The sequence below is a fragment of the Lampetra fluviatilis genome, chromosome 2 (assembly GCF_964198595.1).
Source record: "Lampetra fluviatilis chromosome 2, kcLamFluv1.1, whole genome shotgun sequence".
NCBI classification, from domain to species: domain Eukaryota; kingdom Metazoa; phylum Chordata; class Hyperoartia; order Petromyzontiformes; family Petromyzontidae; genus Lampetra; species Lampetra fluviatilis.
The window spans coordinates 30,355,173-30,382,249 of NC_136276.1; the positions used below are offsets into that span (position 1 = coordinate 30,355,173).

Sequence of the window (27,077 nt, forward strand, 5' to 3'; positions counted from 1 at the left end):
CCCTGAAGGCAAACGCCTTCAGTGAGCGCGATGCCAATTACACACGGTTCTAATTCGACCCTCGATCGATGGCTGTGCCATCTGCCGCACACGCGTCGAATAAAAAGCAAGGGACAAGTCCTTACTTACTAACAACTCCTATAATTTTTCATTGCTGAAGGGGTTGCCCCCCCACCTGAAAATCCTGACTCCGCCATTGCCGATACACCACCTTCAGAATTATCTATGGGGCAGTGCGAAGTTCTATAGTCTATTGTTTGGTGTTCGTAGCTCAAGTCGCACACAGGAGTGTTTTGTTTTCCACTCGTACATGAGGTATCTGCATAACATATATTATATTACTTAAGATACTACTAAACATTTTTACGAAACAAAAAATTTACCAAGACCACCAACTCCACACATTCACCCAAAACTAGACCATCAACGGACCACTTAATCCTATCTACTTAGAGCCACCCGTCAGCAATACTGACTTCGCCTAACCCTGTCTGCTCAACAGTGCCCATCTGCCCAGCCTCACCACTCGGCATCACCAATCATGTAGTGGATGTTGGGCAACGGGAATCCGTTGAACCCTGAGCTGAGGGTCAGAGTGTACGCGCCCATGTTGCGGAACAGCAGCCAGTCGCCCACGTGCAACTCCAACAACTGTATCCGCTCCATCACGCAGTCCAGCCCATCGCAAGTGGGGCCCCACACCGACGACTCAAACAGCGGCTCCGCTGCACAGCAGAGAGAAAGAAAGAAAGACGCAGCGGTGAGGTGCGAAAGAGTGGCCATGAACACGAGGGATTGGGTGGGCGCAGAGCTTTCACGCATATTTTGATACCGTACACAATCTTGAGAATGATTGGCCTGCATCAGAAAATCACTCCTGTGACTTATCACGAATTTGCTTCATGCGGCAATTTTCAGGAACACAACGCCCATGTTAAGCGGGGACTTGCTGTACTACGCTGAACGGGCCCCACATTGTCCGTGTAGCACTGTTTTGCCTGTATAACGCCGACGTTTGTTTCAGAATCAGAATCTGTATTTTAGCGAAAGTGGGGGATTCCAATGAGCTATGAAGCTCTTTTTCACAGATCTTCAGTATTGGGCGGGTCAGTAACTTTTAACAGGTCACAACACCCTGCGTAGACGTCGATATGACATCAGGAACGCCAGTGGGATTTGTTTAAAGGGCCATGACACATGCCAGGGTGCAAAACCTGCTTCGCACTTCTGCAAATTCACTTCACACAGAGGTCCTCATACATTGTGACTGTACAGCAGCATTCATTTTACAAATTATGTAATATTCTCAATTACCTTCAATGCAACTGGGGGAGTGCATTTTTCTTTGAAGAACACAAAGTTAAACGATCCAAAGTTGCCATCGTTTATGTAGTACATGTGCGCTGGCTGCCCCTCACCTGTGGCGGAGGCAAGGACACAACAAAATCGTTTCCTATTACAATATAATCACAATACAATCACAATACATTCACGATGCAATCACAATTAAATTACAATACAATTACGATACGAGAACATCCCTTTCTTCTACATACCCCCAGCAGGGTGCACGGCAGAGAGTTCCTATAACTTTGTCATTTTTGTTACTTATTTTTCACTAAATTCAGAAAACTTTTCGCATAATGAAGACATTATTGACGTATAAACTATTCAAACGACGGGACAGTCTCGTAAGGAGTGAGTCTCACTTGAACGCATGCGAACCCGAACGAGTCTTCAGACCAGATGTAAACACAGCCACAAGGCACCAGCATTGCCAAGGTTGATGAAAAATAAGAATAGGTTTTATCCTCTGCATTAACCATGCAAACATACTTGTGGAAAAACTGTTCGCCTTTTGGCGTTCTCTGGTCTAACACTGGCGAGACAAGGCAAGGCCATCTCTGGTGCAGGCCAATCAGTTTCAAACACAATGCATATATTATTAGAGCATGTTTATTTGTATGTTTACCATAAGTACGTGTGGTTAATGCAGACTTTATTCCTTGGAAAAGGGATCTATTTGTTGTTTGAACATCTTGACACCTGTTTTATTGCTAGAAAGAGTAAAATGTCTTATTCTTCATAATATTTAGATACTAGCAAAAAGGTCCTATAGATATTCACAAGGTTACAAGGGAGGGAATTCCATACAACAGCAGCTGCAACAGAAAACAGCGACCTCCCGACGGATGAGAAGATTCCAATGCCACAAGGTACTTTTTTCCGTTGTGCAAGTCCACCACAATATTCCAGAAGCTGGTATATAACCGCATCCCGATGCAATCGTATCTCAATTAAATTGATTTACAACGACTTTCACCGGCTAACATGCTCTGGGAATGACATTAAACTCCGCGGCTCCCAACCCCTCTCCTGCTGCCTATGCCCACACCGTCGGCCAGCGGATTGACGAACAACTTCTTGGCGATGACGTTGGCGGCCAGGGTGAGCGCCGACATGACGTAGTAGCGGCCGGGTTCGCCGATGATGTTCACGCCGCAGCCCGCGGGGAAATGCGTGTCCAGTGCAGAGTTCACGACGGCCGCGATCTGAGAAGTCGGATTTGCGAAGACACGTGCGTGGCAGCAGTGCTGAATCAACGTCACCTTAATGAGTGTGCAAAGAGTGCATTTATACAGCGCCACCAGTTCCAAAGTGTGTTTCTGTCTCTATGTATGCCTCACACTCGATGCAACTCTGTGTTTTTAATTATATCAAAGTTTTGATGTTTCTCGCTCTGCGTTTGTCTCTATGCTTCTGTCTCTCAGTGTCTGTCTCTGGTCCCAACTAGGTCATTTTACCTCATTCGTACAAGGCCCAAACACTGCACTGCAGTATCTATCACATGGCAACCAGGCATATATTGATCCATAGATTAATTGACGAGCATCAATTCTTACATTCAAAATACATGCAGAAAATTGTCCACGTGAGAATCAATGCTTTTCAATTCATATATGGTATATGCAATGGGTTTGTGGCACCTGGAGCCACTAAAGGCACTACTTTCACTCCCAATGTAAACAAATTATAATATATTTTTAAATAATAATGGGCTTGAATATTTTCAATTCATGCAAATTAATGGAACTACAAAAGTTCATGCTGAAAGGTTCAAAACCTGTGCTTTGAGGTGGCTCGGTGGATCCGAGGTCAAAGAGCCACTGATGAGTTCATGGACTCAGCCAGGGTCATTATCAGTGACTGCAAAACATCATTCACATTTCTTTTTAACCGAATTTGGCTGAAATACAGCTGCGAGAATTAAAATGTAGGTTTGACCTTTACGTGACAAACACCCATCTCACTGAAGAGTGTGTACGAAAGTGTGACCTTGTGATGTTGGTCACCCACCGCCTTGTGTGCCTTGCCTGCCTTGATATGTACTCACTAACAGCATTGTCCCGGCAGTCTGCTGTTGAAGGCTATACGGGGGATCAGTGTCTCTTGTGTGAAGATGAAGAGGCCACTTGGCAGGGGTTTAAAGAAGTTCTGAGAAAATATCTTGCTGCACAGCTGCTGCCAGACACTTAAGAGTCGCACAACAGTGTGTGACATGATGTTGACAGCACATCAGGGGAAATTATTGCGGGCTTATTTTTTAGATGTATATATAAACGATGTATTTATTTGTTTACAGATCAAATCGCTCCACGGTTATGATTAATGAAAATGCTTGAGAAGCTCGCGTTCATACCTGACGCAAGGACATTTCAGATAAGCTAAACGTAGATAAGTCATGGCAATTATGTCATCCTGATTAAATTGAAAACGTTTGCTCTCTGGGTGTGACAAAACATCGATTCCCTCTCCAGGTTACAATATGTGCATTGACTCACGCATGTCAGAATCGATGTTGTTTGCAATGTGTTGATGTCACTCGTGCAGCCACTAGAGGCTACGTATGGTGCAAAAGAAGCTCAACGTACAGAGGAGCTACAAACCAGTGCAAATATCTAAACAGAATTATTATTGAATCGAACCGCGACCCGAAACCAAAAAGTTCAATCGAATCGCCGTGGGAGGTGATGTGGAGTCATTCCACCCCTACTAACACTGACCTCCTCAAATGTAAATTTGGACTCTCCATTATGGCCTGGGAAGCCTCCTCCAATGTCCAGAAGAGTCAGCCTCAATCCCAGTTCAGCCTGGAAACAGTGTTGCAGCGGAGGCAGAGTTAACAATGCCTCGCCAAACATTGACAACTGCATATCGCTATAATTGTATACGTATTAAAAAGTGTAAAAAAACAATCCATCATTAATGATAAAAAAAAAGTAAGCACTTGTGGTATTCATGCCATTATTAAAGCACAACGGCTATCGTGAAGGCATTATGCTCCAAGGTTCATGGGGCGCCACGTTTGCTAGATGTTAACTCCCTCGCCTGTTATGCAGGAGATTGTGGTTTGATCCCAACCCTGACGATGCCTGTATATTTGGAGTTTGCATGTTCTCCTCGTGGTCATGTAGATTTTTCTCCGGGTCCTCAGTTTTTCCCCCTCGTTATTTAAAAACGTGCGCCTAGAGCATTGGGCTGCTTTATTTTTTTTTATAAGCCACTTCATTGGGCTAAAACGTGTGGCCAGGTCCCTTCTAAGCAGGTCACTTCTGAAAAAACTATCGCTCATTGGGCCTTACCTGGTAAAATAAAACAAATTGTGCAGTTTAGTTTACTATCTTTCTGGAGGATGGAAGAGGTGGTGGACCAGTGACACTGGTTCATGTAATGTGCTATAAATTCAGTGATATCTGAGTTGGAATCAAATAGAAAGACAAAATGTGGGCGATGTTTTCCAGAGTATAGCAGCACGGGGTGTGAACTAGGATTAAGCAGATCCCTTCATGTGGCAGGATCACCAAGGAAACATAATTCACGTGAAGAGATGAAGAGAGGGCACGTGCACAAGTGGGGCCAACAGACACGTGGATCAACCAATGGGAACGACTTGGCAAAAGCACAGACCAAAGAAGCACCGGTAAGAGAGGGAAGAGAGGCCCAACAGGACTAGATCCTTGATTGTGTTGGAAGACAGAAGAGGCATTTCCATGGAGAGTTACAGAGTCAGCACTTCAGACAATTTCATCAAAAATCTAAGTATCAAGCGATTGAGGGCGGGGGGGGGTCACTTACGGCGTTGTTGAAAACCTGACGGGCATTTGCAATGGCCTCGGTATAGGTCACAACATCCTGGCAGCAGCTACCAACGTGGAAGCTGGTGAAGAAACACACACACGACAACATGTGCGGAGAGAATAAGAATGAAACTGCCAAGCCAGTCCATTTTGTGATGCTTAACTCAAAAAGCGTACAATTGTGATGGCCCTCGACCCACGGTATTTTGTGGAATGGTGAGGACATGCCGAGTTGCGAAGGGATGAGCAGGGAGCATGTGACAGAGGGCGGCAAGATTGGCTGCGGTTGTTGCTGGGCAGGAGCGGGCTCAGAAACGCCCTGGACCGGATGGTGTTCACGCCAGGAATTCTGAGTGCACGTGCAAAGGTGCGTGATTGAACAGGTACCTGTGAAACTCACGAACCCCAGCGGGTTTTTCAGTTTCACAAACCTCTATGTGATCCACCAACCCTTAAGAAATATGCAACAAACCCAGTTTAACGCTACAGATGGATCCTCACTGATGAATGGAATATATCACCACTTCACACAGTGAACGCCAAAAGATAATTGGGAGCAGGTTTAAGCAGCAGTGGTGGAACTCGGGTTATGGGTTAGGATCAGGGTTAAGGGTTGTGATAGTATTCTTGGTTCTTTCGGTAAAGTCACGTAGAAGGGAATCCCTGCAGTCACGAAAGCATTAAATGGAAATTTAAAGGTTGTGATAGTGTTTAGTTGGCTATGAGGGTAGGGTGTAGGGCTAGTATTTATTGGGTAGTTTAGCTGTGTGTAGTGGGATGATCGAGGTTAGGGGTTGAGTTCATGTTTTGTTGGCTATTGTCTGGTTATCCAGTTGATAAGAAGTTTATTTTAATTAAACAGGGGACACCTCAAGGGACCAGCATAGCCTAAATTTCAAGAATTACCTGGGCCATTTGTCTGTCAGTAGGGTACGTTCATTGATATAATTCCAATTTAATAATTTGTAGGGCCATTTTTTTCGGCAAACTGTGGATTACCACCGTGAACCTCTGCAACAACAAGCTGCGAACACGTGACCACTAGGCCATGTTACCTGGTTGGCTGGTTTGGTTAAGAGTTGAACTAGCATCGACTTAGCGAGTGTGTTCTCATCTGCAACAAGTCCGCTCCTCCCCCCACTGCCAAGGATGGCAACTTAACAGTTTGGTTCGCCTTTCACTTGTGCCATTCTCATCGCCATTCGATGTAGACTCACCTGACCCCCACGACGAGTAGTCCCAGTCCCTGCGCAGTCTCCAGCAGCTGATGGGTCGACTCGACGCTGGCACCGAATTTACGGCTCAACTTGTACATGGACTTGGAATCATCGGTGGCGATTCTCAGCACGAGCCTTTAGGGTTAGGGTAAGAGCGTGTGGGGGGCATTAAACTAGCAGACAACTTCTGTATTTGTGGACAAAAGTTGACAACACATTGTCACGGCCAGCGTTTGTTGATGCAACCTCATCTCACCTCTTTACTTCTGCAAAATTCTAAGTTGTCCTGATCAAGTCTTGGTACAACTGTACTGATTTTAGCGCCAAAAGTGATATGGGTCTTGTTCACCCTGGTTATTAGGATTTGAAGATCCACCTCATTCTCTGCCGGTAGAGCCGTGTCATCCGGTCACCTGATGTTAGAGAGTCTTAACCTTGATATGAGAGCACCACTTTGACAATGTACTATTTGCAATGCCATCGCTACCTCTGACAAAGAATGTTGTCAGCGAGCCTTCTACACTTCGCGTGGCTTCGGAGTGCACCTGGCCTGGCACAAGCGCCGTGGTGACGTTACCGCCGCTCAGTGGCGAATGGCGGCTGCTGCTGCTGCTGCTGCCGTCCATCCATGAGAGAAAAAATAAAATAAATTAGCTTTTCCCTCCGTTTGCGTTCACCTGGCGTTGGGGTTGATGCGGGCGACCTTGTGCAGCTCGGCATCGTTGTCGAACGTCATGAGGTTGACGCCGTGCTCGGCCGCGTAGCGCACGTGCGACGCTTGCTTGCAGGGGTTCGCATAGATGATGCGGTCAGCGCTGACGCCGAGGCTCTGCACCAGCTCTATCTCCGCCTGTTGCGACACACACGTGTACACACACGACCATGACTGTGATCGTGAAAAGGAACAGGCTTTACCCTCTCTGTGGGTTGAGAGTTTCAAACATTAAATAGGCACCTATTGCAAGGCATCAAGTCTGCATTAACCCAACGTGCATGTGGTAAAAAAATGCAGGCCGTCTCAAGTGTGGGCCAATCCGTTTCAAGGACAATGCACACATTATCAAAGCATGTTTGTTTGCATGTCCACATACACAAAAGACAAAGATCCCCCGTCTAGCCTTAACAGACTGGAGGAGCAAGTGCTGTTGGTAAGGAGCACCTATGTAGGCCAGCACGGTACACGAGGGGGTGGTTGGCCAGAAAACACGGCCAGCTGACTTTATCTCCTTAGTGGCGATGTTTACACACCGCACCAGGTACAGTAGAACCTCTGGTCACGACCATAATTCGTTCCATAACTTTGGTCGCAACCCGATTTGGTCGTGACTCGAACCTAATTTCCCCATTGGATTGTATGTAAATACGATTAATCCGTTCCAGACTCCTACGAACTGTATATAAATATTGTTTTATAAAGATTTTTAAGCACAACAATAGTTAATTATGCCATAGAATTCACAGTGTAATAGTAAACTAAATGTAAAAACATTGAATAACACTGAGACAACCTTGAACAACAGAGAAAACTAACATTGCCGCGTCAAGGTTTAGAATCGTTCAACAAGATGATTGTTTCGTCTGCTACATCAGTCGGTCGATTCTGAGAGAGAGAGAGAATATTCGTACGAGCAATTCATGTTTCTATTGAAAGTAAGTTAACAGTAATATTTGGGTACAGTATTGTTTTTGGAAGCATTCACCGTAATATCGTATAAACGTTTACTTCACCGCATCATCGTATGAATGATGCGAGAAGAGATTAACGGGTTCTTATGTTAGCGATTTACGTACTCAGCGCTTTCGCTCTCTAAATTACGGCTTGAATGAGGGGGGAGGGGTATGACTACACTCACAAAATTTATATCTTACTAGTAATTTTATATAACAAAAGTTATATATATAACTGTTACGCTTTGTGTTGTTCTTTGTAAACAAACAACAGGAAATTTGGCGCTTACAAAAAAAATGGCGTGGAAGGGGAAATCGGCCGCGGCCGTGTTTGATCGTCACCCGAGTTTGTGTTCGTGACCAGATTAAAAATTTTTGTGAATTTTTTGGTCGGAACCCGATTTGGTCGTGGTCAGAAGCGTTCGTGACCAGAGGTTCTACTGTACTCATTTGAGTCACACATACACCAACCAATACCAATACCCCCGCCATTCGCCTCTAAGTGACGGTGACGTCACCACGGCGCCTGTGCCACGCCAGTACACTTTTAGGCCACTTGAAGTGTCGAAGGCTCGCTGACAGGAGGAGGTCTCGGTACAGACCGAGGTGTCATGGGTTGGCTGACTGAGATGACTGGGTAGATCCACCAGCTGTACCCCCTACTCTGCCAACTTGCTTAATTTTAACTGCCCGGCGCTCCGTTTGTTGTTGTGAGCATCGTTCCTCTGCCCTCCATTGTTGCTGGAGGGCGACTGCCTCCAACTGCCCAGTAGCGTCCTTCACGAGCCTCCCCAAAGAGGCCGATCTTGAAACTGCTTGTACCAGTCGTCAGCAAATCCACCCAGCTGCACATCCTCCTGTACCACATCAGTTTAGCTCTTCTCCAGCCCATGGCGTGCCTGTTAGGCCGTCTCTATGCGGCCAAACAGAAGCTGCTTGGGCATGCGGTGGCTGGGCATATGGGCTACATGACCTAGCCAATGTAGCTTTGCCTGCCAGAGGATCTCACGGATGGGAATGTGTCCAGATCTTTCAAGGATTTATGAGCTCCTCTCACAATCCAGCCTGGTTAAACCCAGGATGGATGGTAGACATGCCAGCCTGAATGTTTATAACCAGTGCAGTTGTTCCATTAGATGGGTCCACGTGTCACAAGCACAGAGAAGGGGGGGCATGACTGTGGCAGAGAAGACCCGAAGCTTCGTGCGGAGCGACAGACCAGGTAGCTTCGTAGCTTCCACACAGCATTGCACAGCCGATGAAAAGAAAATGCTACCCCCGACTGATTCGGAGTGAGACCTTTGCTATCAAACCGGAGCTGGTCATAAACATCCTGCCCAGGTATGGGAACTCTCCACTCTCTCCATAACTGCTCAATGGGCAACTGAGGGGGTGGAGTGTTTTGTGGCACACAATACCCAGGCAGGTGCTTAATTTTGCTGGGGCTTATGGTAAGACCCCACTTCTTAGTGGCACGCTCCAGGTTCAGCAGCAGCACCTCCAACTCCTCCTCTGGGTGAGCAGCAATCACCAGATCATCAGCATACATAACATGGTTGACTAATAGGGAGCCATCGCTCGACCGCACCTGGGCATCGATCAGCCTCACGTTGTTTCTGTACCAGGTGGAAATTCCGCCGGTATGGCCATGGAAAGCTTCTCGAACTACTCTCAAAGACCTCGCACACACAATGACCATTCACACTCACACAAACTTCACTCAGTGATCACACACACAACACATTTTGCTTCTCTCGTTCATGCCATTCAATGACTCCAGCCCAGGTGCCCGCGTCATGACCCACTCGGTCAATAAAGTCACCCACCACGATTACCCCATCTCTATGCGGTTACTATAACCAGAAACTGGGACAGGTCATAGAAGGCATCTAAACACAAAAACACACACACACTGATCGCACACAATCACTGAAGGCACCTTGCTGGCACAGTCAAAGCCAGTGCCCAGCGTGGCGAGGGTGTGTACGATGGTCTGAGTGTTGTTGCACTTGACGGCGTAGAAGGGCCGCACACGAGGAAGGGCGCCGAGCCAGCGCAGGTGCTTCCTCACGATGTCTCCCAGGTCCACCACGTAAAAGGCATCCTTCTCATCCTGGCAGGCGAGCACAGAGATAAGCAACGTGGACGTACATACACAGCCGAGATGGATGGGGCTGATGCGGCACAGCAGGACATGTGCATTCGTACTTCATGCAGAACTCGCTTGTTAATTCCCCCCTTAATCATGGTTCTCAAGCATCAAATGATAGAGGGAAGTGTGTCTGTTGAGAAAGAAGCAGAGTAAAATGTTGAGTTTGAGTGTAAAGGTAAAACGGTGGTAGATGGGCTTGATATCAGTGAGAGTGCGTTTGCGGTAGGTCGACATTGTGGTATAAATGCATCGACTAGGAGGTCGATTATTAAAAATGCGAATGCAATAAAGGAGTGTTGCGGCTAGAGCCCCCCCCCCCGCCGTGTTATCTAACACTCGCATCTGCCGTGGAGGCATCCTCCTGAATTCCTCACCATCGCCGCCTCCATCATCGTCGAATCATCATCACCATCAGATATAAACATTTTTAAACACATTGTTCTTTATAATGTATTATTTATTGTAGTCATTGTTATTAAACATTTACTATTTCTCCCCCTATGTGCACTTGTACCGGGAACGTAACCCCCATTTTTTCCGTTAAACCTGTCAACCCCTTATCAGTGACTACCTGAAACTTGCCAATCCAGACCTAATTGGTCACCCGTGCCCTTATTAATCTCAATGTTCATCTTAGGGGCCGTCCATAAATTACGTTATGCACCTAGGGGGGGGGGGGGTGTCAGACATTTGTGACGATGTGTGATGAGGGGGGGGGGTTTGAGAAATGTGACGTCACATCAAAATACGCTACTCTACTTAATTAAATAGACTTTTTAATAAATGTTTTCTCCTACAACATTAGAGTGCAGCGCCATATTAAATACGCACTACAATGACAAAAGAGATTTGAAGCATGTTTAAAAAAAATTTGGGGGGGGGGCAGAGCTTTGTGATGTCATATTTGAGGGGGGGTCTGACTTTTTGTGACGTCGTGTGACGAAGGGGGGGGGTAAAAATCGTCCAAAAAGCGTGACATCATTTATGGACGGCCCCTTACAAAATCCCATCACAAGGGAGAAACACAAAGACGTACATTTTTTGCCCGTCTTGAAACAGCTGTACGCCGTATGGAGCTGGAAATTAAATTTCCCTGTACAAGACTACGGGGTAAACCGTGTGGGTTGCCAGCTACAGTATGTCAATTCTACATTCGCGAATACTCTGCACGTGGTCTCAATGTGGTGAGGTCCCTGCCACCTAGTGGCAAATGGCAGCAGCTGCTGCTGAGAAATTAAAGCATTATGTGTGTGTGGGCATGTATGTTATGTACTCGTGGGTGCGGTAGCGTAGCGGTTAGCGCGCTGCGCTACGAACCCCGGTGACCCGAGTTCAATTACCGCTCACGGTCAACACCTCCCCTAGGTCTACTCAGCCTCAAAGTACGTGGTGTGTGAACATCACCACTGGGGAGACGAAGGCGGCCGGGCGTGGTGTTGTCCCACCCACCCCCTCGTGTGCCGTGCCGGCCTTCAAAGGTGCTCGCTAACAGCACTTGCCCCAACAGTCTGATCAGGCTATACGGTGGACCTTTGTGTACTGTGTGTTGAACTTATTTTGCACCGTACGTAGCCAACCGTGCTAATCGGAGGTGCTGGAGGTATTTGTGTGTTACAAATATTTGCATAATTCCCACATATTAATACAGACTGTAGGGGCAGGTGCTGTAAGCAAGCACCTAGAAATGTATCCTACAAAACTATAACTTTTTTTATGTCACCAGGTAAGGCCCACTGAGCTACATAGCTCTTTTTCAGAAGCGACTTCACCACAAATGATAGCCCAATGAAGCGGCGTGTCACGTGGAAATGTTTCGCAGCCAAATGACTCTAAACGCATGTTTCTAAATGTTGAGGGAACCGGAGGATTCGGAGAAAAATCTACGTCATCACGGAGAGAGACACGCAAACTCCAAATATGCAGGTGTCAGGGTTCGGATCGAACCCACGACCTCCTGTATACCAAGCAAGGTAATTGACATCTCGCCACCGTGGATAAATCCAATACCACGCCGGGCCAGCTTCATCTACCAAGCACTGATGTTTGCACACTACATCAAGTACTCATTTAAGGCGAAGTCAACCGAGGATATGCTCCTTGTGGCACTTGTGATATGCATCGTGGCCAGGAATCTAACAAACATACATCATGAGGCCTCCTTTGTCAGTACCAAAATATACTAATAGGGGTTTTCCCCTTTTTTTCTGGCAACATGTAGATGCTTAGCCCGAGCTCTAATTACTCTGATAGTGCGTTGTCTTTGAAATGTGCGCCTTTTGGCGTCATCTGGTCGAACGCCATATGAGACGAGGCTCTAAGAAAAGCTTCTCTGGTGTGGACCAATCAGTTGCAAGGACAATGCATGCATTACCAGAGTATTGTTTTTTGTTGGCATTTGACTGCAAGTATTTTGGTTAATGTTAACATGATTCCTTGCAAAAGGTGTCAGTTTCGTTGCCAGAGAAAAGGGGAAAACCCCTATTAGTGCCGGGGTTGGTAAGCATTGCGTGGTTCCGGTCTTACCGCGTATTCTCCTTTGCTGAGCGATCTCAACACCTCCTCTGTTTCAACATCATCATCAAAAACCAGCAGCTCACTCTCTTCTGAGGAACAGCAGAATCATCATGAGTCAGCAGCAGGGCAGAAGTAGCAGCAGCCAAAGAATAGTAATGCATATAATCAACAAGTGTCATCATCAGCGGCAGCAGCAGCATCAGTAATAGCAGCAGTTGAAACATCAACATCAAAGGCATCAGCATCGGAATAATCATCACTAGTCACCTCTTTAGAGCGCTGGTAAAATCGGAAACATCATATTCCACAGTGCATTTTCAGCAAGTAGTGTAAAATAAATAAGCTTCCATGATTTGGCACCCGCCATAGGAACGAGGAATTTCCACCACTCGACCTGGACCGACGACATATATACGGAGGACCATCCAGCGTTTGTTCGCTGCAACGCGGTTCCTTTACTTTGACTTTGCAAATAACATATTTAACAAGCATACACACGACTATGTATAATAAAGGTTTTTGGGTTAGATCGCGTAGGTATGAGATGTGTCGTAAACCTCCACCACCCGACACAGCCGGTCAGGTTTGTCACGTACCCAACGTGCCAATTAGTTACTACTTTAGCCCACCAGTGTGTTGGAGAGTAAATCCACAACATTTACAATTGGCGTACGCCGTTTCGCTGGCATTACATCCAGCATCATTGGGCGATTTTCCAGAATAGTGAAGTAATCCACCTGCTTCCGCTCTTACAAAGAGCAGGACGACGTCATCACTGAATTCATCAGGTGCAGAGATCAGAGACGGAGGAGGGGGTATTGTAATTATATAATAGATTATTAATCAGTTAATTAGCATGTGTTTCCTCTATGAGGAATGCAGTTGTAACATATATTTACTACTATATTTACCCAAGAATGTCAGTGTGTAACGCGCGTGACGTTACTCCATGTCTACCAGCCCCCATTAATAATCATGAGCAGGTGACATCCTCCACATGGACCCCCCCCCGCCATTAATAATAATTAGCGGGTGACGTCACTCCACATAGGGGGGCGAGGAGCCTCCTCCCCCCTCCTCTGCGTCAACTTACAACCCTCACTACAAAGGCAGAACCCTCACGTCACGCGATCTCCGTAACGCTATTGAGACATTGAAGTGAAAAGGACGTCATGATTAAAAAGGGATTATAACCTTTAAATGAAAGAAGTCTGTGTCACGCGCCCTTACAAATTGCACACGAATGGATGCAATGAATATCACGTGGCGGTCTGCTTTTCGCTTGCAAGTTTCACATTTACTGCAATACACCCGCCCTTGGACGGGCAAACGGCTAGTTACTTAATAATACGCTTCAAGGCCGCACTAAGCCTGTAGCTGTCAGAGTGGTCAAAATTATTTGTATTTCTCTCAATTACAATGGATTCTTGAATTAATCTCAGCCAGTAATAATTCGTTTTAAACAACACTTCAACGTTATCTAATTCAATTGAGTATCCTGATTGGCAGCATGTTCTGCAACTGCCGACAGTTGTGTGGTGAGAGTATTGAATATTTATTTGGTGTTCTTTTAGTCTTACACTAATGTTACATTCCGTCTGCCCAATATAGCATCTGCTACATAAGCAATTGAGCCGATACACACCTTCTGTTGATAACTTAGGCAATTCATCTTTAGTACATGATACTAGTTTTAGAATTTTGTGTACCGTGCCAAATCTTACTCTGAATTTTTTGTTTTTCCAAAACTATAACAGCAATACTGCTATTTTATTGGGTCTTTCCGTAAAGTCAAGTAGATAGGTTCAAAGAAAATAATACAAAATAACAGAAAACTACGACGTTTCTATCGCAATGCAAGCGGTCGTCTTCAGGAAAAGGGGGCTTAGCTTCCAAGGGAAACTGTTTATAAGGCTGATCGCTTTCAGCAATATTGCTGTTCGGTATTGGTTTGGCATTCAGTGCTCTGTTAATTTGAGCATTATTGCAGCCATTTAATCGTAGTGTAGTGAGTCCACCAGACAAAGTATAAGGGTCAACACTTTATTTTTCCGCGGGCTCACGCCATACGCGTCCACCCTGTTCCGTTCCTCTCCCAGAAGCGCCCCGATCGCCCCGCCTCTCCCGATGACGTCACCTCTATCTACATTTCCTCGTAACGTCATCCTTATACTGTACCCTCAAATCTCGTAAGTATCATCTCTACATCACCCACCCCCTCCACTGAAGAAAAAGTCGTCCTCGACTAAACACAACCCGTGCAAATCCATGGGATTCGGGGTAATCCTGACGGTAGAAAAAAAACACTTTTATTGGTCAACAAACAAGCAACTTCGACTCAACCGGAGTCCTGAACTTTGTGTGTGTAAGTTGTGGAATGCATCTGTATACAGAACAGAATTTAAGACAGCAACAAAACGAATAACCGTAAGACAAGACGGTACACACAAGGGGTCAATCGGACCCCCCAACCGCGACATGCGAACAACCGATGAAAACCTCCGGCGCGAAAAAAGACTGTCGTTTTCTTTTTTCCATCTGTGGTCTTGTGGTCTTGCATGCGGTAGTTGTCTGTTACTGTGGGAGCGTCACGCGGGCCCGTGTCCAGATAACCGGGCCGTGTAGCTGCGGCTCGGTCGGATGTTGCTTCACCTCCTTGGTAACGGACGGCCTAGGCTGGTTCGTCATGGAAAGTGACTTTCCCGACCTCGGCAGTGATGATGCAGGTGAGTGAAGGGATGAAGGTGTAGGCGTTTGCGGTAACCCGGTTTTTGGCGAGTGTAGTGGTTATTCTTCCGAGTGGAGTGGTGCATCTGCGTTTCCCGTGTCTATGTGATGTGACATTAAATTAGTACAACCTAAATCGTACAGTCCCTAACTAAAAATGTCCTCAAAGTCTTGTAAAATGCCCGAAGGCCCTGACGCTGTGGCTCGGACAAGTTAGGATCCTGCGATATCATGGCTTCCAGCCAGGGCATAACTTCCTCGCTCGCAGGGTCAGTTGCATTTGTCATTATTCCTGCCTGCACTTCTCGGCCCCCTGCTGGCATGGGCCACACATGTGCCGAAACCGTTCCTCCATGCATAGTGACAGGTGTGGTTGCCGTGTTAAAAACTTGAATAACATTTTTTGGTGGCGTGTCGATCCATGATCGCCATCGCTGGTGATACCAATATGGTTGTGTCTGGTCGAGCCGTCACGAGTGGTGTGCGATATTGAAGCGGAATTAAGATTTGTGCTGCTGGAGGTACCATGAGCGTCTCTTTCGTGACCGCCTGCACCTGAGCTGATGTCCGGGTATTGTTGTCCGAACGCAAGAAATATAGACATTCTCCCGACGGCATTTCGATGTACCCTTGGTTCGTCACAATTTTTATAGGGAGCTGGTTCAAATAGTCCGTCCAATCATACGGCCCGGGGTATTGGGGGCGGGACCCAGTATGGGGGCGTATGTGAAGGTCCGCCGCTCACCTCTGGTCCAATCGGATGCGAGGAGAGCAGGGGCGGAACCTAAGGGCAGAGCCAGCGGGGCGCTATGAGGAGGTCGGGATCTAGAAGGTTCGGTGAAGGGCGTGGTGAGAGGGAGGAGACAGGATCACGTGGTGAAGGGAATATAGGTGGGATCCAGGAAGGGCTCCTGGTCAGTTGGTGGAGTCACGAAGCAGGACCACGTTGAGTGGCCGGAGGGTACCCGTGCCATCAGCCACGTGGCTGGAGACGCTTCGAGCACACCGTCGGCCAACGGTGTCCGGGAGCGGGGAGCGGTGTGACTGACGGAAGGGCGCGCACGGGGCACGCGCGAGGAGCAGTCGGTCCGCTGTCGGGACCAGCGGAGTCCGAGCGTCAATGAGTATAGAGAGAGACGGAGACCCAGCAGTGTGTCGGCGAGATCCTTTATTACACAGGGAACCGTAAACGTGCTGGAGATGAGTACAGGAACGGATGTAACTAGTTCTCCCACTCGAATTTGGGTCTCCAGCTGCCCCATGCTTCCCCCATTTGCCGCTATGTATGATAATTAATTGAATGGGACACAAGCACTGGGCCCTGTGGGGAAGCATATAAAAACGTGCAGGGAGATAATAGTCACCGACGCTCCCGTGTCTACCAGCATCTGGAATTCAATTCTCCCCACCGAGTCTACCACCACCGACATCCCCGCTGAGGCTGCTACTACCGTCCGTGTCAACTTGCGCCATTGTGTCCCCGAAGTCGGCCATCATTGTGGTGAAAAATCGCGTGTGTACAAAGGTGACTGTGATCGTCGAGAAGTGGCAGATGCATTGACAGCCGGTGTGTGTGAGGTCTGCAATGGGAACTGCCGAGGTGTCTGGAGTGCCGCGACTCACCTGCTGGTTGTACATAGGGGTAAAGAGTTGCCGTTGGTGTGAGTGTGGCCCTGGTGGGGCAGCATCGACACACGCATGCGATGTGGCCCGTGTGGCCACATCGGTGGCAGGTCACCGGGTCCCGGGTCCGGCTGGATGCTCCGAATCCCCAGGGCATCCAATGACGAGTGCTCTGGGCCGGTCCCCAGTATGTCACCCTCACGGCCACCAGCATCTCCTCCTCGGGCAGTCCCACATCCATATCTAGTTCGGCGTCTTCTCCCACATTCCATTTTCTCTGAACACTCTCCAGTCCTTGATGGGTTTATGGGTCTGCTATTTGCGCAACCACACGTTGTGGCCTCATCACCTTCTCATGGTCTCTTATGCTCTTCGCAATCCACAATGAGGTCTGCTTGTCCTCATCAGTGACTGGCAAAACTATTTTAAAGGTCTGTGCCAGCGCTAACAGTACCCCTGCATCCAGGCCCGGGAAAGCAGCCTGTGCCAGGGCCATGAGAGCGCTTCTGTAGGCCAAGGCTGATTCCCCTTCTTCCCGCCGACGGTTTTGGAATCGTCCATTTGCACTGGATCGCGGGTCAAAAATCCTCCCCACGTGGCTCCAACGCTCTGCTGCTAAAGCCCGGAGCGGCCATTTCCTCTGGGCCTCGAGAATTTTGCACCATTTTTGTCCAATGGCGGTTAGCGATGTCGGCCCCACTAAGGGTGATTCTCCCCCCTCCTGAGGGGACCCTTCCCCGTCTCGTTGTGGTCCCGGTGCTGTCATTTGTGGCGCCATGCTCTCACCCATTGGCGGCGCTGGCTTCTCCGTCTCTGGCGCTGTCGTCTCAGTTGGTCTGTCCTGTGTGGCGACCACCCCGGCTGTCCCTGTTGCCCGTGGCGTCCCCACAGTAGGACTTCCCGCTCGTGCGAGAGGAGAAGCCGCTGCAGACGCCAAGGGTGGCGTCGCCGGGTTAGCAGCGTGACCCCCTCTGTTAGTTGGTCGACCCAGTCCGCCAAGGGCCTCCCCTTGCGGGGTCGAGGGCCCTCCGATGTTAGTATGCTGTGCTACTCACGGGTCATGGGCCTCCCCGAGGTCAACTCAGCCTCAAATGAGTACCTGGTTTGGTGTGTAAACATTGCCCAAGGGGAGACAAAGGCAGCCAGGTGTGGTGCTGGCCACTCACCTGCTCGTGTGCCATGCCGGCCTTCATATAGCCTGTTAAAGCTACAAGGGGGATCGTTGGAGTGTTTGTGTGTCTACTCATTGCAACCCTTCTGACAAGCAAGCCAGCATCAGGACTCAAGGTAAGTGAAAATTAAACAGATTTTTCTTTCTTTCTATTTGTTCCTTTATTTTGTGTTTTATTTACTATACAGTGTTTTTATAGTGTTGCATGTAATTGTACAATATTCCTTCTTAATTATGACTTTAACAGTGCTTCCCCTTTTTGTTGAACCGTAACACATTTCATAACATTGACCGTATGGGCATTTAAATGCAGTACATTATTTAGTTCGACTTACGAACGGGTCTCATCAACGAATTATGCCCGTAAGTCGTGGACTCCCTGTATGCACCTCCAGAAGGCAGTATAGCCAATGGGTTGCGGAAAGAATACTTGTGTAGTGACATAGCGCAGTCTGTTGGACAGCAGTAGCAACTGCAGGTGGGCACTTAGCGCACACGCCGCTGAGCATACACGCGGGTGTGCCGGCAGGGCGGAGGAACTGGGGCAAGGGTCATGATAGACCTTGTGTAGAAGCCCCTGAAACCCTCTAGAGGGTTCGAGAAGGGAGGTGCGGCTAGGGCAGAGCCAAGCCGCACCGAGGATAATATAAGCAGCGGAGAGCGAGAGCTCTGGCCTACAACTTCTGGGATTGGACTCGTCTCGTCGTCGCTGTCGTCATCGTCACCCTCGTCGCTGCCTCCTTTGCCCGATCACTGCGCGGCCAGACAGTGGTTGACTGTCCTGGTCGACGCTGTCGGTGCAATGTGGACAGGATCGTGTCTGGGACGGGGCGTGCGGCAGCGGGGTCATGTGTGAGAGAGAGATGGGGCCCGAGTGGTGGTGTGAGCTTGGCAACAATGAATAAAGACGGTAGAGCGGTGCCTCCTGCGACCACATCGTCTCCAGCTAACTGTGTGTGCGATGCACGCCACCCGCACGCACGGACAACACTACACTAGTATACTTTTTTTTTAAGTGGACAGACGATACGGATATATGTTGTGGGGGTTTTTGTTGTACCTATGAAGTATTGGAAATGACGGCAGGAAACTCCTTGACGGGTAACACACTTCTTTTATTAAATCTTCGCTTATCTCGATACAACGTGTGGTCTCTATTCTTCCGAGTACGGTCACCAGACACCGGTACAACTCGTAACCTCTATTCTTCTTATAACACACCGTACTCGTCTCGTGTAGACCCTATGCCTCTGGCTACACACACATCACTCGTCTCGTGTAGACTCTTCTCGTGTAGACTCGTCTCGTGTAGACCCTATGCCTCTGGCTACACCCACATCACTCGTCTCGTGTAGACTCTTCTCGTGTAGACCCTATGCCTCTGGCTACACACACATCACTCGTCTCGTGTAGACTCTTCTCGTGTAGACTCGTCTCGTGTAGACCCTATGCCTCTGGCTACACCCACATCACTCGTCTCGTGTAGACTCTTCTCGTGTAGACCCTATGCCTCTGGCTACACACACATCACTCGTCTCGTGTAGACTCTTCTCGTGTAGACTCGTCTCGTGTAGACCCTATGCCTCTGGCTACACCCACATCACTCGTCTCGTGTAGACTCTAGGCCCTGGCTACACACTCTGCATGCTGACACTGCATGCCCACCCTACACTCCGCCTCTGGGTTACACAGAGTCCCGGTCCTCACAGGACAGCGGGACTAGGTACCGCAGGGCCCTATCTCTTCCTCCCGTCTTCAGTCTTCGCTGGTTACACTCTCCCCGTGCGCCTGTGCGCATCACCTTATATAGTCCCTCCTCCCGGGAGACGGAGCGGATGCGGACCTCGATGCGAGCATCGCTTCTTAGTGAACCAATCACAACGCGCTATCTCTACGATCCTCTTTTCCCCAACGCGTGTTTCCACTCACCAACCAATCACGCCGCGCTGCCACCCGATCACTCCCACACCAGCGCGTCACCGGCACCCAGCCAATCAGCACCACACAACCCACGATCCCGCGCTGACCCCTGATCCCTCACCGTCAGCGCGCGTCACCACACACACATCCAATCACGACGCGCTGGCACCTGATCGCTACCCCAGCGCGTATCACCACTACACCTATGTTGGGCGTAGTTGTTCTCTCACTTGCTGGCCACGTCTTCTGGGCTTGAATTTCACACAGTTCACTCAGGTGTCTGCTCACTCCACGCACGTGTCTGTTGCATACGTTTTCTGTCACACACACACACACACAAACGGCGAGTGAGACCTCTCGTAGCCAGTTTCATTTAGATATTAAAGGGCAGTAATCCCCCGTTTAACACGGTAGATGCGTTCCTGAAAAGTGCAATGTTAAGAGAAAACCGCGCTCAGCGAGAAATTGCTGTTTACTGAATTAGCTCATGGCGGGACAAAAAACTGAGGTAACGGTACACCGCCGCATACTGTATCATTCCGCGTACCACATCGTACCACTCAGCGGTGCAACTCAAGAAAGTAGTTCATCATAGACTACTCAGAAACCGCCTTATAACGGGTTCGTGGTCAGCCGTTAGCATTCTGCGTGAGTGTAAAAATCCACCCGGTCATGAATATTAATGACGGGGGGGGGGGGTGCGGCATGTGGAATGACGTCACGCGCGCTACACACAAATAGATATTCTTGGCTCATTATAGTAGTAATAAGTGGATGTTAATAAAACATGCAACTAGTCGTATTCAAAATTCCCTGACAATGTGCTGTATTGTCATGTAACATTGTATCCTATCACCAAAGTTAACGTTTACTATCATGATGTTTAAGAATATTCATATGCAGTGGTTGACATTTGAACGTTTCAACATTCCAGGCACCGGGATTTGTTAATTGAGAGAGTGAAATGGCAAGGGCCATTCTTGTCTCTTTGCCCTCGGGTGGGCAGCGAGTTTTTATGGTGTTTTGTCATGGGTCCTCCCTTGCATAAATTTCTCTCAGAAAGTTCCCTGGGTCACTCCTTGCTCATGCAAGAGTTATTCCTTTATGGCCTGTCATGAACGTGTTCCTCCTTTGCAAAATGAGTTAGGTTAATTCCTGGGAAGAAAAATATACTACGGATTCAAGGCCCTCCTCAGCTCTGGTTATTCTCATCATGCCCATCTGATCGATGTCGCTCGCATTCTATGTCCCTGCTTCTCATTCTAGTGCTGTTTTCGCTTTGTTATCTTAGTCAATGAAATCATCATCAGAATACATTTTCCACAGAAACACCACTATAGATTGCATAATAATACTATTACCAGGTGCGGCCCGTCCATATAGGCGAACTAGATGGTCGCCTAGGGCACCAAGTACTGGTAAGAACCTCTGGTTACACCAGCCCACAGGGGATTATTGTGTCCGTCCGTCGTGCAGGGAGGGGCTGGGTGGGGAGAGTGGGGAGGGGCTGGGTGGGGAGGGTGGAGAGGGGCTGGGTAGGGAGGGGCTGGGTGGGGAGGGGCTGGTCACCCCGTGGTGCCCTTATTAAACTCAACGTTTAACCTACTCACGCCGGCTTGTGCCCGCCCTCACAGTCGAGCATATTTGTGGAATACACCACGCCGCCGTTGACCCTGGCTATTGACCGAGCAACCCAACGTTCCTACCAGCTCCCTCCGCAGGAATGTGTTTAAGTGTGGCACCAAATTCGAGGGAAAATAATAAAACGACCAGCGCTAGATGGCTGCAACGCCGCACAAGATGGCGCAGCAGCAGCAGCCATCTGCTCGATCCCTAATTTCCCCATGCCATCCCTTACCTCCCGTACCCCTCTCTCCTTCTCTCTTCCCCTTCTTCCCATCCTCCACCATTATTTGTTTCATTTATTATTTTGCCGATGCCTTTGTTTTTTTGCAGGCGCCACTCCCCCGACCACGTCTCCTGCCTGCTCCCGCGCCCATTGGGCATCCTCTAAGCAGCCTGGCTGCCGCCGATTCCTTGCTGGGCCGCACCGTCGCCCGCACCGGGCGGCTTCCTCGCTGCCTCTTACGATCGGCACTGCTCCCCTCCCCCATCTCCTGCCTTCCCCCGCGCCCACCGGGCGTACTCTTGGTGGCCCGGCTGCCGGCGGTTGCCCTCCGGCCACCCCGGCGCCGTGCGACAAAAAGCATTAGTCTAGATCTGCCCTTGGGGGTGGGGGTGCCGATTGTATTGATCACCTAGGGCGCCAGTTGGCAGCTAGCCTAGGGCCGCCCCTGACTATTACAACCTCTATACATTCATTCTGCTATAGATTCACACCACTACAGATGACATTCACATCACTATAGCCTCAGCAATAGTCACACCACTCTACTGTCCTGTATCCTGTATAATCCAAAGGTAATTCCAATACCTATTGCAAATATGTCATGTAAATTCATCGGTGTCAGTTACTCCCAAAAAAATGCAACGTATTGTAAAGCACTATAATTTGAATTTATTCGAAACCGTAATTGTGTCGTATTTACCTTTCAAATGTTGCCGAAATTTTAAAAGCTACACCGCAGATTTACTCAATGGGGATCACACATGCATAGTAACCAGTGACGGTCTGGGATAAAAAAAAATCGGCCCTAATTGGGGCTATGCAGTAGCTAGACGTTCCGATGTGACGAGATATGAGCGTGATTTTGCCATGCGATCTCATTAGCTCATTTGGGCTGGTGAGGAATAATCTTTGGGGCAGCCAAATATGGGGACTTAATACCAACCAGTCACTAATAAGCAATGAAGTGTACACATTAGAAGTAATACAATATTTGAATTAGAAACTGTTTTTTTTACTCTGATAATTTTTGCAATTTCCCCACACAGCCCGGCCCCCTGGTCCTCGAAATGGATCGGCCTACTGGGGGCATTTGCCCTAAGGACTGCTGCCCTATGGCAGTCATGTCGACACTACTGCGAAAAACTTGGTAGGACCCTCCTGAAAGAAGAGTCATGAGACTCAGTGAGGTTCTCGTGGGTTAAACAAGCGGGCTTTACTCGAAAACATCTTCTGAAATAAATTAATGCAACGTTTCATTAATAAGAATCAAGATAATACAATATTTTCCAAAATGGGGCGATACAATTACCGTGAGTCTGATATCGTACACAATAATAACAGCACAGTAGTAATCATGAAACAATTTTTCACAAAAACAAAGAGATAAACACCCCCGTATAGCCCACACAGACTGTTGGGTGAAGTGCTGTTAGCGAGCACCTATGAATGCCGACACAGCAGACGAGGCAGTGGGTGGCTAGCACCAGTAGAGATGTTTACACTCCGGACCAGGCACTAATTTGAGGCTGAGTCGACCTACACCGGTTCAAATAATCGTCACTGGTGTTGGCCATGAATGGGAATCAAACTCGCGTCGCCGGGTTCGTAGCGCAGCACACAAACCAATGCGCCACCGCTCCCCACATAACACGCACATTGTCATGAAAAGGGAATTTCCAGCCGCGACTCGGAGGCTCTGCGGAGCCAGGCTCAGGTTTCCTGCTCCTCACAAATAACGTTCGATGAAACAGATGAGCAGCCTTCAGCAGTCTCTTAAAAGTGGCAGTCCATGGATTTGATGATGCTGCTGGTCCGTATGTGCTGTAGTGATGCAATTCCACCACACAGATCGGTGGGAATGAGAAGTTGATGGATGAGGACACTAGTGTCCGTGTGTTTACCGAGGCCCGTGATTTGAGGACGGCCAGGTAATGTGGAAATAATAACAATATATAAAAACAATGATATATTGGAGTTCAGCATCGTCATATAGCACAGTACACGTTTCTGATCCATGCATTGTCATGAATACGAGCACAACTTCACTTTCCTCGTGGGAAAGATAATCACGATCATCGTTATGAATACAAATACTCAGGATATATATTATTTATATAAAATGCACGATCACCATCCATGCATCTTAGACATAGACCAAAATCAGCATCATCGTCTTCATACATCAGCGTCATAAAATATACATGCTAAAACATAATGTACAGGTATTTGGCAATCCACTGCTGGATGGAGCCCTGCCCGCACCATGTCGGTCTTAGTGGTTGTTTGACCATACCTCAGCACACTGTTCAATGGGAGGGAAAGTGGTCGCCAGGACCGGTTCAGATGTCAATCACCAATGATGTGTTCGAGGTCGCCAGATCTATAGCGCCGTGTTCCAACCACTGTCACTATGCACCACTCGACATCAATCACTGCCATAACTGATGATTACGTCCACCATCTACTAATTACAATGATCTTAAAATACCACTGATACGATTAATTATCATAAATCCTCACGATGAGTCTTACCCATGTTAGTAAATAAGTCCTCTTCATTGAGCGCGTGTGACTTCGGTCTTGAATGATCTCTTGAGCATCCGCACTTATATATATAGTTGCATGATGACCTAAAAGTGTATGAACATACTGTCCTATTTAGTATCTCTGTAAAGTAACCTCTTGATATCTCTGCATGCATTCCAATGGTAAATATTGACCACGTCTCGGTGGGATAGAGTGTTCAAGTTATTGTGACATTTTATCAATGTTAACGATCATCGACCACAACTTCCACCCCCAAACATGAAAAAAAATGGGTTTTTCGGGGGATGGCAAATTGAGCACACTCACTGCCCACATATGTTGGCGGTTTTTGTTCGAAGAGGAATTCGAACCCCGTGCGATGATCGTGACATCCACGTGGTCGCCTCAGCAATGCACGGATCATACTCACTTATACCAGCTCTCCTACAGAGATTTTGGTCTCCAACTTTCCCAAAATTCCCATGCTTCCAGCATTTTACCACTACGTAGGATGACTGTACAGGCGGCAACCGCTGGGCTCTGTTGGGAAGCATATCAAAAACCTCAATTCCCCCCACCGAGCCTACCATCACTTGCGCCATACCCGAAGCCGGCCATCATTGTGGTGAAAGATTGCATGTATACGATGGTGGTTGTGATCATCGGGAAGTGGCAGGTGTATCGACTGATGGTGTGTATGAGAGGTCTGGGATGGAAATTTCCGAGGTGTTCGGGGTGCCGCCACTTGGCTGCTGGTTATATGTAGGAGTAGAGAATGGCTGTTGGCGCGAAGTCGGCCTGATGGAGCAACTTCGGTACGGCACCCGTGGGTGATGTGGCCAAAATGGCCGCATCGGTGACAGGTCACCGGGTTCCGGCCTCGCCTAAGTGCTCCGAGTCCTCGGGGTGTCCAGCGAAGGGTCCTCTGGGTAGGGCTCTGGATGGCTTCATGAACAAGCCTTTGATAGTAGCCCGAAGGTTTGCAGAGCACCTTGGTCTCGGAAAAAACAATATAATGAGAGCCCACAGCGTTATAACAATGGTCAGCCACGGCGGAGGTATTAGTCCTGCTGTGTTTCAGATCTGCCTTGTGGTCGCGAACACGGTCTGACAAATGCCATTTCGTTTCCCCAATGTAACAATCACCACAGAAGCAACTTAGTTTGTAGACTCCTGGATATTGCATGTCAGGAATGATATCCTTCACAGATGGGATTAGATCACGGATTTTGTTATAACGCTGTGGCCTCTCATGATATTGTTTTTTCCGAGACCAAGGTGCTCTGCAAACCTTTCGGGCTACTATCAAAGGCTTGTTCATGAAGCCATCCAGATATACAAACATAGATATAACTTCAACCGAGAAGATGGACACAAATTGAGCAATCATTGGAAGGATGTTATTAACCAGGTAAAACCGTAACTGCTTTATAGTTTGCCTTTGTATCCGCATCTCCAGTTTCTTCAGCCTCCTACCCTCCAGCTCCGCCTATTTCCCAGACCCGGCATTGTGTTGTACTCGAGCTCGGGTTGGGGCTTATACTTCGCCACTCCCCCTACCCCACACCCCCACCCTCTCTATTTCTCCTCCCTGGCTCCTCCCCCCTCCCCCTCTTACGTATATATAGCCTCGTGTCACAAGCAGCCTCCTTTTGCCCACTTCAGCAATTGTTTATTGCTGTGGTTGTTTCCACCTGATGACGGGCATTTGTGTTGCGCCCGAAATGTCGTGATTGAATTCATTTTGTACCTACGTGACTTTACTCAAAGAACCAAAGAGTATGGATTCCTGCAGTCACTAAAACTTCAAATCTAGATTGAAATGTTCTCCAGTCCCCTCCTTTAGCTACAAATGTGTCCACGTGGCCTAACCTACGTGGTCAATCAGCGCCCTCTCCTCGTCGTTGCTCCGATCACCCAGGTAATTAATTTCCACGACCTGGGCTACGGTTGCTGCGCGTGCTTCGAACTGTTGTTCTAGTGCTTCTCCATGTGGCTCTAACGCTCCGCCGCTAGAGCTTGGATTGGCCATTACCACTGGGCCTGGCGTGTTTCGTGCCAATTTTGCTCCGATAGTGGCCACGTGTTGTTCCTGGCAAATTATTTTCTACTCCCTCAGGAGGTTGCCCTTCTCCATCCCTTTGTTTTTCCTCCTGTTTCGTAGCCTCCGATGGGCTCGCCGGCCCGGGAAGGGAGGATTCCTTCAATTGTGGTGCCGCATTCTCACCCATCAACAGCTCTGGCTTCCCCATCCCCGGCGCCGATGTCTCCCGCGCTCCATCGTGGTCGGAGACCATCTCGGCCATCGTGGTTGCTCGTGGCGTCCTCACTTCTGGGTTTTCTGCTCGAACTGAGGGAGAAGAAGTAAAGTAGCTGCTGCGGGCGCCAATGGCGCCGTCGTCGGGCCAGGAGCTATTATGTCCCCCCGCAACTGTTGCAGGAGTAGCATTACCGCCTCCATGAGTTGATCGACTTGGTCCGCTCAGGGCCTCCTTCTCTCACCTTTTGGCGTCTTCTTATGGTTTGAGGAACCGCCTCGACCATCTGTATACCGTACTATCTCCGGATCACG

General features: G+C 48.4%; 1 protein-coding gene across 3 annotated transcripts; it reads right to left on the reverse strand.

Moving 5' to 3' along the window:
• Positions 1-532: 532 nt before the first annotated feature.
• Positions 533-24,549, reverse strand: LOC144945317 (ornithine decarboxylase-like). Of its 3 annotated transcripts, none has more exons than XM_078873757.1 (11): positions 24,512-24,547; positions 20,361-20,447; positions 12,699-12,778; positions 9,963-10,136; positions 7,033-7,205; positions 6,356-6,490; positions 5,137-5,218; positions 4,065-4,151; positions 2,396-2,552; positions 1,315-1,418; positions 533-725 (listed from the first exon to the last, which is right to left on the reverse strand). In XM_078873757.1, exons 1-11 carry the CDS (start codon positions 24,513-24,515, stop codon positions 666-668), a joined length of 1,143 nt encoding a protein of 380 aa, XP_078729883.1. In that variant the 5' UTR covers positions 24,516-24,547; the 3' UTR covers positions 533-665. The 3 variants fall into 3 exon arrangements, with proteins under 3 accessions (XP_078729883.1, XP_078729875.1, XP_078729892.1); XM_078873749.1 differs by having other exon boundaries at positions 20,334-20,447; positions 24,512-24,521; XM_078873766.1 differs by lacking the exon at positions 20,361-20,447 and having other exon boundaries at positions 24,512-24,549.
• Positions 24,550-27,077: the final 2,528 nt, after the last annotated feature.